Source organism: Salvia hispanica, chromosome 3 (assembly GCF_023119035.1).
Source record: "Salvia hispanica cultivar TCC Black 2014 chromosome 3, UniMelb_Shisp_WGS_1.0, whole genome shotgun sequence".
In the NCBI taxonomy this organism is placed as follows: Eukaryota; Viridiplantae; Streptophyta; class Magnoliopsida; order Lamiales; family Lamiaceae; genus Salvia; species Salvia hispanica.
Genome location: NC_062967.1, coordinates 6,864,460 through 6,884,069, shown reverse-complemented (window position 1 = coordinate 6,884,069; position 19,610 = coordinate 6,864,460). Strand labels below are relative to the sequence as shown.

The following is a 19,610-nucleotide window of genomic DNA, read 5'->3' as shown; positions in this document are numbered from 1 at the left end:
TGTGTAGCGTTTATAATATTGCTGTATAAGCATTGTCACGTTGTCATTTTAAGGGTGGTTGTCATTTTAACACAAACCTATATATGTTTGCATAATTTCTTCTTCCAAGAATGATGATATTTCATTTGTCTATGGTGTCCTAAATCTCTTGGCTCGAGGTCTTTCGGTCAAAACTCACCTTTGGTTATCGAATGAAAAATAAATATTTATTTTTCTAAATTCTTGCGTGTAATTTCACAATAGATATTAATTTAATAAATCATAGATTACTTAAATATACATGATTGAATTTCTTTATATATCTCTAAATGAGATTTCTGAAAATTAAAATTTAATTACAATTAATGGATATATTGTACAAAATATATGATGTCATAAATTTCGCCATTTCAGGTGATGAATAGGAATACTTGAAACAAATTTTATAATAAAATTACAATATTTAATTAAAATATAAAAGTAAAGTTTTAAAATAAGAAAATGAATCAAAGTTACCTTCTATACAACTATTTTGTTTTTTTTTTCAAATACACTTTGATTATAAATACGTACTAATATTTGGAATAGTAACGAAGTCTATGATTTTTTATTGCATAATTAATTTCCGGATGATGAATAGGAATGAATAAATATTTGATTTTATAATATTTTACCATATTTGATTTCACAATATTGAACTACACAATATTTTGTAATAATTAATTTCGAATGATGAACTTGACTATATGTATATATAATTAATAAAGACGATTGCATGTATATATAATATAAGTAAATAAGTAATAAAAATGATTAAATGTAAGCATAATTAATTTATCAGTGTTATTATCAAATGAAAATATGAAATAAACGGTCATTCGTATTCAATTATTTTATTATTAATCATCTTTAAAATTCTAAATTATAAAATTGACTACATGTGTATATACTTAATTTCTTAATGTTATCATCCAGTGAAATAATAATAGTCATCCACATCAAATTAATTTTTTATTTCTAAATAATTATTTTAATTCTCTGTTATGAAAATAACTACATGCATACAATTAATTTCTTAGTGTTATCATCTGACGATCCAAGTATTTTATTATTAATTCATCTCTAAAATTCCAAGTTATAAAAACGACTGCATGTGTGCATATGCTTAAGTTCTAAACGTTATCATTGAATGGAATATTAGTAGTCATTCATTCAATTAATTTTTCATTACAAAATAATTCTGAAAATTCTAAATTACAAAAATGCATTGATGTATAAATAATTTCTTATTATCATCCAATGAAATAATCATATCCATTCACATCCAATTATTTTATTACGTAAATTCATCTTTGTAATTCTAAGTTACAAAAACGTTTGCATCTGCATGTACTTAATTTCTAAACGTTATCATCCAATGGAATATTAATAGTCATTCATATCCAATTATTTTTTATTAGTAAATAATTCTTAAAATTTTTAAGTTATAAAAACGACTACATGTGTATATACTTAATTTCTAAACGTTATCGTCCAATGAAATATTAGTAGTTTTTCCAATTATTTTTATTACTAAATAATTCTTACAATTCTAAGTTATAAACACAACTACATATAAATATTCTTAATTTCTAAACATTATCATCCAATGGAATGATAATAGTCATTCACATCTAATTAATTTTTTTATTTCTCATTCTTAAAATATTGTTATAAAACGACTACATACATATGTAATTAAATTTCTTAATGCTACTATCCAATGAAATAATTATAATAGATATTCACATCCAATTAATTTTTATTACTAAATAATTATTAATATTCCAATTATAAAAATGAGTACATGCATATATAATTAACTTTTTAAAGTCATAAATCCAATGAAATAATAATACTAGTCATTCACATCTAATTAACTTTTTATTACTAAATAATTATTAAAATTCCAAGTTATAAAAACGACTATATGCATATATAGTGTTATCATCCAACAAAATATGCAATAAAAATATTCGTTCTCATCCAATTATTTTTTATTAATTCATCTTTTGAGATTCTATGTTATAAAAACAACTGCATGTGTATATATTTAATTTCTAAACATTATCATCCAATTGAATACTAGAAGTCATTCACATCCAATTGTTTTCATTGCTAAATAATTCTTATAATTCTAAGTTATAAAAACGACTGTACATGTATAAACTTTATTTCTAAATATTATCATCCAATGGAATAATAATAGTCATTCACATCTAATTAAATTTTTAATTATTAAATCATTCTTGAAATTCTAAGTTATAAAAACGACATGCCTATAATTACTTTCTTCATTTTATCATCCAATGAAATAATAATAATAATAGTTATCTATATCCAATTAATAATAATAATAATAACAATAATAATAATAATAATAATTCACTTTCAATTTCTTAATTTCTTAATGTTATTCATCCAAACAGATACGTTCTTGTATTATCTCATTTTTGTAAATCTTCTCGTCATGTGAGTTGTGTGTATATTAGTACAAAATATAATTGACGTGAATATATCATCTTCATATTATTTTTTCGGAATTGAAATTCATCCTCGGGGCATTGTTCGACTCATTCGTACATAATATTTCGTCTTCATCGTTGGATTCAAATATATTAGTACAAAATATAATTGATGTTAGCAATGAATATTATATTACTCAAATTTTTGAGGATTCAACCACTTTCTTAATAAACTTAAAAGTTCTAAATAATCTTATATATATATATATATATATATATATATCTATATATATATATATATATATATATATTTTTATGTTTATGGTACTTCTAGATAGGGATGTCAATCGGGTCAGCCTACCGGGTTTCGGGCCAACCCTATTCGGGTTGCGGGTCAATCGGGTGCGGGCTAATCGGGTTGTGATTTTCTTCGGGTTATAAAAGTTCAACCCTAACCCTAGAAGCTCGGGTTTCGGGCTAGCCCAGCGGGTTAATCGGGTTGCTATCGATAAAATTAACATGCGATCAATCAAATAAATAATGGTGAAAATTAGTTATATTTATAAAATGTAAAATGTTTTATTATGATATATTTGAGATATATGCTTAAACTCAAACATAAACAACATCATATACTAATATTTGAGATTTATGCAAAACAAAACATAAACATCAAGAAAAACATGTTTTAGAAATTTAAATATATTTTTTTAGTGAATTTGAAGTTTCTAATTAATATATCTATTATTATGTTAATAAAAATTTAATACTTCATTTATATATTTAATATATAAAATTGAAAATTATTTTTTTAGTAATCTATATCATAAAATAATAAATGAAGTGTCAAATTAGAGTCAAACAAATAGAACAATAGAAATTTTATCGGGTTTTCGGGCCAGCCCATCGGGTTTTCGGGTCTGGCCCTAACGGGTTGCGGGCTAATATGGTGTGGGCTAATCGGGCTGTAATTTTATCGGGCTAGAAATTTTCAGCCCTAACCCTGTAAATTTGGCGGGCTATTCGGGCCGGCCCACGGATTGCGGGCTACATTGACATCTCTACTTCTAGATACATTATTAAGTTGATTTGTTTATGATATGCATAAAACACAATTTGAAATTTGAAATTTAGATTGGCTCCATTTGTAATTTCCCTAAATAATGCGCCAGAATTTAATTATATTACATCAATGTAATTTGACCAAAATTTAATTATACCATAATACCATATGCAATCAATGTAATTTGAGAGTGATATGACTTTACAAATATAATAAAAAGGGTAATGTAGTAAGGAAATAATAGTTGATAAAAAAAATCGGTTTAAATAAAAATCGGTTCAAAATTCAAGGATATTTTGTATATACAATGTTTGTTAATTTATCTTTGCCCTTAAAATAATTGATTTTGAAAAGTCTAAATAGAACATTATTATTGATGCTACGGTTAAACTCCCATGCAAGTATAATTAAATTCCCATCAACAGTAGAAGAAAAGTTAAATTAATGTGAGATCAAAGAAATGATTAATGAGTCCATCATAATAAATGTGTATATATATCTAATCAATTACCAATTGTCAAAATGTTCTATACGAATATAATAGATGATATAAAAAGGTTCGACAGTACTCCTTCCATTTTTTTTTGTAACGGTCTTTAGTTATTGTTGACAAGAAGTCACCTACAATTAAGAGATTGACCAGAATTTAGAATTGATCGAGCTACTATGTACTCCTTGATTGAAGCTAACTAATATGTGATGCCATATCTCGCCTATTAAAGGCCGTATAAACCAGCTTCATGAATCAGTTCAATATAGAGAAACCTGGAGTATGTCTCAATTCAATACAGGGAAGCATATTTCTCAATCCTTTTATCATGGTGTCAGAGCAGGAAAAAAATATTAGGCTCAGAAAAAATTCATCATAGCCTACCCATATACCAATTCCAAACTTTACGGGAGGTACTACCGATTATGGTCGCGGTTCATGAGATTCTTACCTCGTGTATGACCTGTAATGTCGGTTTTGATACATCTACGATCCAGGGAAAGACTATCAAATCTGTCTTTTTCCTTGCCTCCCTATTTCGGTGGGGCTAGATTTCATGTGATATGGGAGTAGACCCCCTACTCCCAATTTCAATTTTTACGACCCGTGACCATAACTGGTAATTCTCCCCGTTAAGTTTGAATGCCATTGTGACATGTCCTCAATCTGCTCGAGGACTCGGTATTTGGTTTTGTATCATCTGACATCTTTTCTGTGGGAATTTGGTTACTTGTTTGATCTATGCGTTTTGGTCGAGAATTGGTAATTGGGAAGGCTATGATGAATTTTTTCTGAGCCTGATGTTTTTCTGCTCTGATGCCCATGATAAAATGATTGATAATTATGTTTCTAGGTATTGAATTGATTCCCGAAACAAGTTTGCATGGCCTATAGTAGTCATGATATTCTAATTCTTAAAAACATAATTTCTCGATCCTTTTAGTAGTAGTATCATTTATGAAATCATATAAATAAAGTTTTCCATATGTAGCCTTTTTAATAATTCATAATAAATATAAGTATAGTATTTATTTTAAAATAGAGAAAGTAGTAAATTTTTTCATCCATCTCAAAAGTGACTACAATTTTTTTTATCTCCAATTATTTTGGCAAAAAGAATTTACGTACTTAACCTTCCATTCCCGCCGTATATTTTTCCTTCCTTCTCTCTTTCTCACTTATACAGTATAACAGGAAACGATCTATATTTATTACTAGTAGTAGTAATCTTCATTAAGAGCCAGAGTTATGGTAATTAAAGTAAACAATGATCTAGTGTTAGATGGTAGTTGATAGGGAAAAACACTTAAATTTCAAACAAAATTAAAAAATTCCATCCAAAGTCAGAGTTTGGGACCTTGCATGCATTGAATTCGATGCTCTATAAATCAAGAAATTCATTCCTCAAACTCAAAAACATTTCATCAAATCAAATGCAAACGACCTTTTTACCGATTATTTTTTGTGAGAATTGCGATGGAATTTGGAAGAAATGATTATGGCACTAGTTCCCATGGGCCCCACTCTCCCAATAAGCAAGCGCCACGTCAGCTCGGCGTTCCTGTAAAGCTTTGCACACGCAAAAAGGGGTGAGGAAAAAGAAAAAGGAAAAGCGGCAAAACACTCCAAGTGGAGTAAAAGAAACAGGAAATATCAATTCCCATTTCCCCAAACACGGCCTTTCCATTCTCGCCGGGACTCCGACTCTGCTGGGATTGCTGCTCAGTTCAGTGTTCAACTGTTTCTGGTGATAATTATTGTTGACAATTTTGTTTTGGGGGCTAGGATTTATGCTACATATTTGAACTTGAGAGTGGGAATTTTGAAATCAAGGCAGGAAACTGCGCTACAAAATGTATGTGGTTCCTCCCCCAAAGGGGTCCGACAGGGTAGGCGGATCCGAAACCGGGTCGGATGAGGTCCGGATATATCAGGCTTGGAAAGGCAGTAATGTGAGTTTTAATTATTTTCTTTTTCATGAATAATTTTTCGTTTGTTATGGGATTGTTCGCTTTAATCTACTTTTTTTATGCTGATTTGAGCTCTGAGTGATTTTTGTGCCAATGGAGAGAAGAGGAAGCTATAAAATAGGGATGAAGGGATCGTTAAATTGAGCAGCTTTTGCTGATTAATATGTTGTTTGTTTGGTTATTTAGGATAATTTTTGTGGTTTTTTGAGGGAGTTGTACTAGACCTAGTAGCTATAGTGATAATGAGGGGATTGGCAATTAGGGAGAGTTTGATTTAGGTGTTAACTGCTCTAGCTCATAGATGATTGATATGCTGCTATATTATCTAACTGCAGCAAGTCTAAGATGTGAAATGACTTGGCTGTATCAATCCGTAATCGTGTTTTTGGATTTGTGAACTTTTATTTAGATGTTATGGAAGTTTCGGTTTCAGGGTTTAAGCTCCATCAAGCATTTTGTAGCTCACAGTGTAAGGCCATTTACTAGAAATTTGAGAATCAGATGCCATATATATTATCTTTGCAACTTCATTCTCTTTAGACCCGTCATTTGTGATTTTATTCGCACCTAACTTTCAGTTCTGGAACTTAATTAGTAACTTGCTAAAACATAAACATATACAGTTGATGACTATGACTCATGACTGTGTGATATGATACCTTGTGACTTTTTATTCTGCAGCGATACTTTGTCTTTGTTGAAGGCTTAATTATGACTTGTTTTTTTTTGGTGCAGAAATTCTTCCTTCAAGGAAGGCTTATTTTTGGGCCGGATGTAAGATCACTGGCTCTCACTGTATTCCTGATCGTAGCTCCCATCTCTGTTTTTTGTGTATTTGTCGCTCACAAGCTGATGAGTGATTCTTATGATAACTGGGGAGGATATATTATGGCAATCGCCATTGTTTTGACATCATGTGTATGCCCTCTCTCTCTCTTTCACCCACCCCAAGTAAATATGCCTGCAAAGATTGCTACCATCTCTGAGATTTTCTATCTTAAAAAATATGTATCATTAGGATTATTTCTTATATAGGATCGTCATGGTCAAAGTTAATTCCTTATTTGGGTACACAAACATTGTTTTATGTTGTTGGCCAAAAGGCATTCGGTTCAGAGGAGCACTTGTGAACAGTAAGGTTTGATACTGTTAGCCGATACTGTGTATATTTGTACTTTGTTCCCAAGTTCTTTAAAACCACTGCAGTTTAACTCTGATAATCAGACATATTAGAAAATCTCAAATACTGCAGTAGCCACATTAGTAGTTCTTCCTCTTGATTACATCTAGCTAGTGTCCTAATATAGGAAGTGGTATATAATGGAGTACATTTCTTTTGCACTGTTTTACATGAACAGTGAATACTCTGCTGGTATGAAAATTTCATAATGTTAATTGATTACCCGGTTCTCCAATAGATTGTCTAAGCAATAATACATATGGCTTCTCCCAATTCAATCAGGTCACTGTGAGTAGGACTCCATCCATAACAATTCTACTCCCTCCGTCCCAGATTTGGAGTGACATTTTGCCATAAAAGTCCGTCCCACATTTGGAGTAACATTTAGAATTTACCATATTTGCACATAACATTTTACCCCATTATTCACTCAAATTACACCCAAATGCCATTATATACACAAAAATAAACCAAAACATAAATCAAAATCTAAAAGTCAACTCATCTCACTTTCCACCAACTAACTTCATTAATTACACACTCCACCTCTCACTTCATTAATTACACACTCCACCAATTCCTTAAAACTCGTGCCATAACTAATTGTCACTCCAAATGTGGGACGGAGGGAGTACTATTTATTGGAATCATATTGCTGGAATACTATTGTATGAAGTATAAAAATAGTCTGAAAACCACCCGCATAGAATTTTTAATACTCATGTAGAACTACAACGTAGGAAATGTTCTAATTGGATTAATATTGGTTGATGATTTATCATGGTGATTTACTTCTTCAATTAAGCTTTTTATGCCAAAAGTCTCAACACTCTGTTTGATTTTCAGGATTTAATGCTCCTGCTGCTAACTTCTGGAAGAGATCCAGGTATAATTCCTAGAAATGCCCATCCGCCCGAGCCTGAAGCTTGTGATGATAACACTGGAGGCACTCAAACCCCACAACTACGCTTGGCTCGTGTTAAAGAAGTAGAAGTAAATGGCATGACGGTGAAAATTAAGTATTGTGACACATGCATGCTGTATAGACCTCCCCGTTGCTCCCACTGTTCAATATGCAATAACTGTGTCGAACGATTTGACCACCACTGCCCTTGGGTTGGACAGTGCATAGGACTGGTAAGATATGCACACTACTTAAATACAAATACTTTTGCCTTTTGAATTGCTTGGGGGAATAACCTACTTGACTTCACTTAATGATTTGCAATATGTTTTTTGATGATGGTCATAAATCAATAGTTTATCCTTATGGAGGCTACTATGAATCATCTCTATGAATATCCTTTTTTAACATTATTTATTTATGGGATCTGCTTTCATTTTTGTTTTGGACAAGTCTTACCCTATTTGTTCATATCCAACTTGAGTTTGGCTCCTGAATTGCATAAAAATTTTCTTTATGCGATATTTTACCTGTATCTGCTGAATTAAGAACACTAAGCTAGAAGGTTCGTGCAAGTAATCTTTCATTTTGCTAAGCTTTGTGTGAAGTTAACAATGTTCATATCCCATCACAGTAATATATTCTGAAATTTACAATCTTTTTTTTTTGCAGAGAAACTACCGGTTCTTCTTCATGTTTGTCTTCACTACCACCCTACTTTGTGTGTATGTTTTCGGTTTCTGCTGGGTTTACATCAAAAGGATCATGAATCATTACGAGATATCTATATGGCGAGCAATGATCAAAACCCCTGCCTCCATGGCTCTTATTATCTACACATTTATTGCGGTTTGGTTTGTTGGTGGTCTTATGACATTCCATCTCTATCTGATTTGCACAAATCAGGTGAGGAGGGACTGTATATTTTGCTCAAAGTTCACTATTTTCGAGCAGGCTTTAATTACTTTCCTTTTGTCCTTCTATGCTTCTTTTGCAGACTACTTACGAGAATTTTAGATACAGATATGACCGCCGTGCCAATCCCTATAACAAAGGATTACTGCTGAACTTCAAAGAGACATTATGTAATTCCATACCTCCATCGAGGAATAAATTTAGAGCCAAGGTGCCCAGAGAAGTTGCCTTGCCAGTGCGATCTGTGACTGGCGGTTTTAATAGTCCTAACATGGGGAAAGCTGTGGATGACATTGAGATGGGAAGAAAGGGAGTGTGGGGGGATATTGGATCGGTTTTAGATCAACACGAAGGCCAATTTAGCGACAATGACGGCTTAAACTACAAGAGTAGTGGATTAGGTGAAATGTCGCCTGAGATAAGTACAGTAAAGGAGGGTGATGGAGGTCGGGGTGGAATGCATTCGAGTTGGGGCAGGAAGGCAGGAAACTGGGAGAGATCCCCTGAGATCCTTGCTTTGGCTTCTAGAATGGCAGAGTCGAACCGGACTGTTGGGAGTGGGAGTGGCGGTGGCACGACGCTGTCAACAGAGCCCAAACTATGACATTATTGGGACAAACCATTTTACTAATGTTTAATGTTTTGGTATGGTTATGGTGTGAAAATGTTGAGTGTAATGTTTTAAGGTGTAGTTGTGTTTGTTTGCTGGTGTATCTAACTTGGCTTTCTGAGGAGGTACATTCTGTAGGAAAGAATGCTTATGCTATTGTAAGAGTGTCTTCTTATTCTTGAAATTGTATTGCATTCAGCTAGCGTACAAATGGTCTCTCTCTCTCTCTCTCCCTCTCAAGCATCTTTGATTCATGCTTACTAAATTGTTAATAATTCAATTCTGATTTAATTTGTGTTTTAGCTAGAACATTGAGAAAATTTCCATTTACAGCCAATAGTAACAATATTCTTGAGTTTGCTTCCAGTTTTCCGTCGTCGTGTAACAATACTTGTTCCATTATTCAATTGGAGAATGTTAAGATGAATATTTTAGAGTAAAGGCCAAAATTGGTTCTGAACATATGACTATTTTACGTTTTTGGTCTTAAACATTATCTTTTGAATTTTGTGGTCCTGAACATATGAAAATTTGATCATTTTGGTCATCCGTCAACATTTTCGTTAAAAACTAACAGTCAACCGGTTTAATCCCGATTTTGACCACATTAAACTTTTAATTCTGATTTTTACTACCTAATTAATTCTCTAATTTTTTTTATAAACATTCTTTTAAAATTAAAATTAAATATTCTCAATCCTCTTCCTCTTCCTCTTCCCCTCATCATCTGCAGCGAAGGAGACATAGGCCGATAACAGCGAGAGGGAAAGGAGAGAGAGGAGCTGTGATCCGTCTCGATGGAGACGAATATTCATGTCTTTGATGTGTGTGAGGGAGAGAGAAAGTGGGGGAATGACTCAGCTAATGGGGATGCATAGTTTCTCTCTCTAGAAAGCTACTGTGTGTTTGTCCGTCAATTCTACTGGGTTTCCCTTGGCAGCCGAATCCAGCGACGCCGATGGGTTCTGTAAGGACAGAATGCGCGCAGCCAATTGTGAAATTGGAGAGGTTTAAGGAGGGGAGGTGATAGGGGCTCAACCCTCGACCAACAACCACTCCAAGAACACCATGCATACGTGCATGAAGACCACCAAGCAAGAGGACGTGAGGTAAGGAGGAAGAGCCCAGTGCAAGGAAGGAAGGAGAGACCAAAAAGAGACGCACCCAAGCCCACTAAGTTCAAGGATTTCATATTTCACTAAAGATTAGAATGTATCTTTTTTTATTTGCTTTCCTTATTTTCAAATATTGCCTAGGATAAATCTTTATTTTTATTTGCAAATCTTTTCGGATTTTCTTCTTGATTATTTCTCGAATTGTAGAGTCGAATCAAGAAGGGTCCGAACTCTATATAATAGAGTTCATTAGAGAGTCAAAAAAGCATCGAGCAAAGAAATAAAAAGCTTATTCTCGAAACCCTATTCTCTCTTTCCGCCGCTTCCTTTATTTCCTTCCTCAATCTTTACTAAACAGGTGCTCCGATCAGTAGATAGGTCTCTAAGACCTATCAGGAGGGTGCCATGGTATAGCTTAGCGACGAAGCTGCCGTCGCCGTAGGCTTAGTATGAGGGGCAGGAAACTTGTGGCAAGTGCTCAATTTGATGGTTTCGAAAGGGCAATTAGTGATAGCGCAAAGATAGTAAGAGGGGAAGGAAGAGTGTGGGGTGGAGCAGAACGGGGAGTTGCAGGGAAGGGGGTGGCACCACCATAGCTGGTGGAGAGGAAGCCGTTGAAGTAGTGGCGCCACCACGTAATTCTCACGGCAAACTGTTAAAACAATCCGAATTCGCATCAAAGTTTGCGCCTTTATTGGGGAAGCTTTCACTTCTCGTCTCCTTTTGCTGCAGTGGTTGCCGTTCTTGATCTGGGTTTTTGCTGATGGAGGGCGGCGGCGGCGGGAGAGAAGGGAGCGGCGCGGTCGGAATGGAAAGCCCGCAGATGAAGCTAATTATTTTATTTATTAGGGAGTAAGAAAATCAGAAATTAAAAGTTTAATGTGGTCAAAATCGGGATTAAATCCGTTGACCGTTAGTTTTTAACGAAAATGTTGACGGAGGACCAAAATGATCAAATTTCCATATGTTCAGGACCACAAAATTCAAAAGATAATGTTTAGGACCAAAAACGTAAAATGACCATATGTTCAGGACCAATTTTGGCTTTTACTCAATATTTTAATGTAATACTCAATACTTTGGTTGAGTAATGCTGATATTTTTACCGGATTATTTTGGTTGCTTAAAGATGACCGGACCGGATCTCCTACTCCACTCCTACTCTACGTTCATAATAAAATAAAATAATTCACCATCACTTATTAAAATAGCCCATAATTATAATATTATTTTATTTTATTGTGAGTAGGTAGAGTTGGAGTGTAGTAGTAATGGTGGAGTAAAGGATCTCCTCCGAATTCTGAGAATTTTGTGAGCCATATCTCAACTTTAATGATTTCGATAATGAAATCTAATTCTAGATTTGAATTAATTCAACCACAACATTTATACTATAAGTGGAAATAAAATCACCAACCTACATCCATGCTTTCTTCTTTTGATGTAGAGGTTGAATCCACCAATTGATGTTCGTTCTATCATTGACTGAATCCTTCATAATTGAAGTTATCCCCTCTTTGACCTCAAATCTTTATTGATTCTTTTGATGGATAAAGAATCATAACTTTAACACATATATTTAAATATACTAGTATTAACCCCCGTACTATGCACGGGACATAAGATTTTTCATATAATGAATACTAATACCAATGAAACTATAGGAAATAAGAATTCATAACAATAGAAAGATTTACAAAATCAAATACTCCCTCCATCCACAAAAAATATATCACTTTTGCCATTTTTGGATGTCCGAAAAAATAGATCACTTTCTAAAAATGGAAAGTTTATCTCTCATACTTTTCCTACTTTTTCTTCCCTCTCTCATACTTTACTCACGTTTTCTTCCCCTCTCTCTTACTTTACTTACTTTTTGTCCCTCTCTCTCTTACTTTACTAATTCTACATTAAAACCCGTGCCGAACAACAATAGATCTATCGTTTGTGGACGGAGGGAGTATATGCTTATCTTGTCCCACTCTAAATCAAAAATTCACTTATTCCTAAATCAAATATTTCAAATTCAATAAACAATTTTATACAATTAACACTCGTGCTATGCACGAGACAAAAGATTTTCAAGTAATGAAGATATAATTACAGCTAAATATATTAAAATAAAGAATATAGAATAAATAATATAAAAACATATTTACAAATAAGAATATAAAGTAATTATAAAGAATATACATAACATTATAAACAACAACAAAAAGAAATTTGTATTTCTCTCAAGATACTGTAAATGAACCCTTTCATATTCAGCATATGATTTTATACAATTTTAATAGAATCTAACATGAGTGTAGTAATATTAAACAAAAATTCGTTTCCTGGAAGAAATGAGACTTCTATTCAATGACGGAGAGAGTATTTATTATTATTATTATTATTATTATTATTATTATTATTATTATTATTATTATTATTATTATTATTATTATCCTACATGACACCAAATTATCATCCGTTCATCTCAATATATTTATTTTAAAAAATATAAATTAATAGTATTAAACTTATATTGTCATAACATTTATATGTCACATACATTTATCATATACTCCCTCCGTCCCCTAAAAATAAATTTTTTTGAAATGACATAAACTTTAATGCAAATTTGGTAAAGAAGAGAGATAGAAAGAAAAATGTTTTAGTGGAAAATGAGTCCAACATGAGAGAGAAACTGACCTTAATTTTTGTTAATGGTCATTGCATACGACATAGCTAAAGGAAATTGTCGTCGTTGGAATCTAAATAGCAAGTTAGCAACTTTGAATCAGATGGTATTAAAGACATTTGAGGAATCAACACTTTATGGCCAATTTTATGGTCACCCAATATTTGACCCTCCAAAATATGATTACCTAACCTTGTAATTATCATTATATATACAATTCATAAAAAAAGAAATGTACTACAAATACGATTAATAATTTTATCGTACAAATAATTATATCTACAAATATCCATTACAACAATTTAATTATACCACAAGTTGATTTACAAATCAATAAAATAAAAATACACCTTTAAGGTTGAAATTATAGTAGTACTCAACTGCTTTGGCACAATTCGAAAGGAATAAAAATTGTTGATTAATTTGGTTTGTTTACATGAATCTATTTTAAATTTTATTGTAATTAAAATATTAAAGTAACCACAACAACATTTGTGAAATAATAAATTATATGAATATATCAAAAAGATTGGTAAAAGCATAATCACATATAAGTATTTATTATAATAATTTTTTAACAAATTAATTTTTCATTACAAAGGAATACAATTCAACTCTCTTCTCACGAAGGAAGCATAATTTAAATGGTTAGTGTATATTAAGAATTTAATATTTCAAAATATTTTTATTTTAAAATTATATATAAATTATTTTTATACAATTAGTGATAGTATAACTTATGTAATTAAATATAATAGGGGATATAGACGTTGCTATAATTAATTTCTAAAATTAATTGGGAATCAATTACAATCTTATGTCATGAATATTCAACTCCTCCTATAATTACAAATCGATAGCTAATAAATTTAATATCAACAAATGTAAAATTATAATATCACTATACATTAAACAGCCCAAAACAAAGCCCAGACATTATATCTCCATAAATTAATAATTGATCAAACCTACTTCTCAAACATACGGCATTTCTCTCTCTCTATCTCTTCCCAATCGGAGCTGCTATTACCACCGCTTCACCGCCCTGCATCTCAGCGTCTTCCGCCCTACCTCACGCCTGCTTGCTTCACCTATCCCACCCACCTCGGCCAGCCGGCGCCGCCCACCACTGACCGCTGCTTTTTCTTTTTTTCCTTCGTCTCTCTCCTTTCCTTCTTCTCGCCATTGTGTCACATCTCTCTCGGTTTCACGCCCCACCTTGTTGCCGCTGCATTGATAGGGAGACGGAGAGGAAGAAGAGGGACTTGACAACCCCCTAGCCGGCGCCGGTGCCTCTTTCTCCTTCCTCTTCTTTTTCTTATTCTCTCCCTTCTCTCTCATTGTTTCTCGTAGCCAGTCGTCGCCTTGCCGCCACTGCCCCGCCGACCTCCATTCTGAATCGCAGACACTTCTTCTGCACAGCCTCGCCAATACATCTGCCCCGCTTCGCCGCCCTCGCTGTAGTGTGCCCCGGAGTATTTTGGTGGTTCTGCACAACTAGAGGTAAGAGAGGAGGGTTATCAATACACCCGATTCTAATTCTTTAATCGAAATCGATCCATCACGAAATCGTCTTTAATATTAGAATCCTCATCATTTAATATAAACTTGATCCTTATAATTAAACCAATAGATACATAGGTCACATAAGAATATAAATATTCTTACATTCTCCCACTTGACCTTTGTGTCGTCTTGATGGTTTAATAACCATAATGCGCACTTTTATATCAAGTTCATAAATCCTTTAAATACCATATAAAATTAGAACTAATCGAATCATGGCGGTCACACATCATTAAGCGACATGATCCCTTCCATGTATCACAAACCAATTCTAACTTTATACTGACCTTTCATTGAGATAGAACTTTTATTCTCAATTTATTATATGTTATCCACGAACCATAATTGTATACAAACTATAATGATAACATATTCAATAAACAGAAACACAACTTTAATTGAATTCCAAGTGTCTTACACCTTATGAGCACAATATAATTCGTATAGCAAGGCTTCCTCCATAATACCCAAATGCTTTTCATGGCCAATAAACATTTGGGTGATAATCCTTTATTTAATGGATCCACTCCAATTATATTGTCCTAATATGCTCAATGGACACTTCATGTTTCTGTACTTCTTCATTTACCGACAAAGTACTTCAACGTCATATGTATCACCTTTTAAGTACTTATCTTTCTTTTAGAAGAAGATTTCTGCGAAATTATACCGTAAATTCTCAGCGGCTTGGCTATAATGTTAACAATCCCAAGTCCCAAGATTAAGTTTCGCAATAACTTTTCACGAACCTTGACCTCAAAGCATGTCAACATTCAACTTTCATAGTGGAAATAGCAATGACAAACTATTTTCCACTTTTCCATAATATTGCTCCCACGACTTAAAGGAACAAATAGCCAAACGTCAATTTTCTACCATTGACGCATCCGGCATAGTCTGAATCTGAATATCCAATGACTTCTAAGTCATCAGATCCCCTTTATATAAACATGTTCTCTTTAGTGCCTTGCAAGAACCTGAAGACTTTCATTGCAGCTTTCCAGTGATCCTTGCGGGATTACTTTGATATTGATCCAACATACCAACAATAATATAATATTCGGTCACCTACATATTTGAACATAGTTCAACCTCCCAACCACTGATGCATATGGAATTCTTTCCATATCCTTACGCTCCAATTCACTTTTAGGATATTGTCCCCCTTCTAAATTGGAGCTATCTTTAAAGAGCAATTTTCCATTCTATCTCTCCAAAATTTTATTGATATATCCTTTGTGAAATACATTCAATAATCCTTGAGATAAACTCAAAATATTTCTATTTCGATCACAAAGATGTCTCACTTATATCTTCATTTCAAAATCCTTATGCTCCAATTCACTTTTAGGACATTCATTTTACCGAACTTGTCTCCCTTCTGAATTGGAGCAATCCTTATAGAGAGATACTACTTGTTAAGATCATGTAACATACCCATGTCATTTGCAGCAAGCAAAATATCATCAACATATAAGACTCAATTCATAAACTTGCTCCCACTGATTTTTACATAGATAATCAATCAATAATGATCTCTACAAAATCATATGACATAATGGTATCATTAAACATTAAAATACCATTCACAGGAAATTTATTTTAGCTCATATATTAATTTACTCAGCTTACATACTAATTTTTCTTGTCTTGTGGTCCATATACACTTTCCTTCAGGTTGGTCCATATACACTTTCTCTACCATTTCTCCATTCAGAAAGATGGTTTTTACATCCATTCGGGTAAAGCTCAAGATCATAATGAGCCACCAAAGCCAAAACAATTCTTGAAGAATAGTCACTTTTCATGGCTCGTTGGAATGAGTAAATATTTATCACGGCTTATGTCACATTCAGTTTTAATAGTGTAAACCACAGTAATTTGAAACAACCTATTTTCTTTTCCTTACTGATCGTTTCAATATTTATTGTGGTTCACTATTCTCTTGTAGAATTGTGACAGGTTCATCTACTTCATTTTCGATTAGTGGGTTTTACACATCATCATGTTGTTCTATTGTGTCTTTTGATTGTGACACAATAGAACAATAGCCTTAGGTGCAACAATATGTGGATGGACCTTATCGTGGACTTCATGAACATCCATCTTTCACCACTCCCACTAATTTTCACATTTTCAATGAACCTCACATTTCCCGTTTAAAATATTCTCGTACTATGGTTAGAACAGTAAAGTGTATATCCCTTTGATTTTTGATTTTTCCGGATAGCCAATAAAAAATTCACTGACAATCCTTAAATCAAAATCTTTTCATGTGGATCATATATAACATTACTTATGCTCGACAATCCCAAATACGAATATGCCTTAAGCTAGGTTTCCTTTCCGTCCACAGTTCAAAATGAGTTTTAGGAACTGTCTTACCGGGAACCTAATTAAGCATATACATCGTAGTCTTTAAAGGATAAATCCACAATGAAAAGGGTAAAGTATAACAACTTAACATACTTCTAACCATTTCCATTAATGTACGATTCCACTTTTCCATTACACCATCCTGTAGTGGAATATTAAGCATTCTATACCGTGCACAAAATGCCTATACTTCGAGAAACTTTACAAATGAACATGGACAATATCTATTATAAAAACTCAACAACTCTATCCGATCTCACAATTTTAACTTTCTATCTAACTGCAATCCACCTCGTCAATGAATACCTTTAGGACATTCACTGGCTTGGATCTTTTATGCTATAGATATTTATTCCATAATGTGAGTAATCGTCAATAAAGATGATAAAGTAATTTTTTATCAACCCAAGAAGGAGTATCAAAATGACCGCATATATCAGTATGTATTAACTTAATAAGCTGAGTGCTTCTCGTGGCTGATTTCTTTATAATGCAATCAACACACATATTTAGGACACTAAATTCCGACTTTGAGGAAGACTTTCGTACTTTACCAATCTCATAATCCTTTCTTTGGAAATAGGACCTAATCTTTAATGCCACAAGAACGCCAAACATTTACTTGACGAACAACGCTTAACGCCTCGACTTTCAATATTAAATAAGGATTCAGAAAACTTTGCATCAAGATTGTATCTATTAAGTGAATCATATAATGTACCATTACCATAATAGTAATCATTTCGGTACGATGTGGATACACCATATCCAATCTTGATATTAAAACTTAAGTTATCCAATCCACTTACAAAAACAATATTTATAGCACACTCAGACACATAGAGATAACCGTTAAGATCTACATGACATCCGTTGTCTAAGATCAATCTATAAGTCCCAATGCCCTCGTTCCATGCCTTTATCATGTTTCTTATGAACAATTATTGTTTAAATCCTTTTGTAGATTGGATCAAACTGAATCCATGTTTAACATGAGACATATGAATTGTAGCACCAAAACTGGCCACTAAGTATTATTAGGCTCTTCGATAAGATTTAATTTAAAGTAAACAAAAACGTTATGTTCAACTTTCTTATCGAACGAAGCCTTCCTTTTAGGACAATCTTTTCTGAAATGTTCTATTTTCTTGCAAATGAAACACTTCTTTTCCTTATGGATATGCTTTTCCGGACCTTTCAGAAAAGACTTATCCTTCCTTTTGTCCTAGTTACTTAGTTTTCCTTTACTGGTGCCTACACCTCCAAGACCTATGAGATTCGCAACTTGATAATTTATCTTCTTTAATCTCCCTTCCTTTTAAACCAATATAGCCTTTAATTCTTTAACTGTCCCATTTATCTTTAATGGTGTTATAATTCACCTGGAACTGACTAAATTCAACATGTAGGGAGTTTATGATAAATTTTGGCCGACAATTGCTCATGAATCTCCATTCTCAAGGTCGTTAACTTTACTGTCTGTCAAGTTAGACATGTTTGTCACATGATCGTGAATCGGCTGAGACCAGTCAAACTTCTTTGTAGTAAACCCATTCATTATGCTTCTATATTTGACTTATCAGCCAAAATCGATCGTGAACGCTCTTTAATTTTCTTAATAAATTCTCTTACTTTTTCCGTCATGGGCAAAAATGACCTCAAATTTTCTGCCATCGTCATTCTCATAAGGCTCAACCTGTTTGATCACTCCCGAGTCTCACATTGAGATTTTCAGTTATAGAGTGACATCTATAATGGTTGAGGATTCCTCTTCCGTTAGTATGACTTGGTCCAATATCTTTACACCCAGCGTAAGCCGGATCTATTCGGACCATTCTCCATAATTTTGCCCATTAATTTAAAGACAGAGTCAGGATATGCATACAAATTTTATAAAGCTGCAACATTTATACATGCTTAACTATACGTGTTTGAGTTCTTTAACACAGATTCATAAACAGTAATAAAACTTTAAATAACATGCATTCAAGTAAACTTTGGGTAATACTTAAGCACATGTACTTTCAGCGATGCTAAATATATACTTTAACAATTAATCAAACTAAACATATATCAAATAAGCATGTTGCCTTTGGGTGTACATACTAGATGACATATGAATAAATGATTAATCCTTTTCGTATTTATTAACTATATACAATGATCCACCTTTGGGTGATCTCCCAGTATATAGATAATAAAAAATAATTGATCAATCAAACTCCTATGTCATTTATAGCATCTCTATAATCATG

The 19,610-nt window shown here is 33.0% G+C and overlaps 1 protein-coding gene across 1 annotated transcript; it reads left to right on the top strand.

Moving 5' to 3' along the window:
* Positions 1-5,634: 5,634 nt before the first annotated feature.
* LOC125216232 (probable protein S-acyltransferase 7) lies at positions 5,635-9,809 on the top strand. The gene is made up of 5 exons (XM_048117891.1): positions 5,635-5,988; positions 6,742-6,924; positions 8,033-8,323; positions 8,763-8,996; positions 9,088-9,809. The coding sequence occupies exons 1-5, from the start codon at positions 5,890-5,892 to the stop codon at positions 9,607-9,609; spliced, it is 1,329 nt and encodes a 442-aa protein (XP_047973848.1). The 5' UTR covers positions 5,635-5,889; the 3' UTR covers positions 9,610-9,809.
* The last annotated feature ends 9,801 nt before the right edge of the window (positions 9,810-19,610 follow it).

Excerpts from the sequence above, each read along its gene's own strand:
- LOC125216232 (XM_048117891.1), top strand. The coding sequence starts at position 5,890 with ATGTATGTGGTTCCTCCCCCAAAGGGGTCCGACAGGGTAGGCGGATCC. Across the intron at positions 5,989-6,741 it reads AGGCTTGGAAAGGCAGTAAT|AAATTCTTCCTTCAAGGAAG; the intron begins GTGAGTTTTAAT and ends TTTTTGGTGCAG. Across the intron at positions 8,324-8,762 it reads TTGGACAGTGCATAGGACTG|AGAAACTACCGGTTCTTCTT; the intron begins GTAAGATATGCA and ends TTTTTTTTGCAG.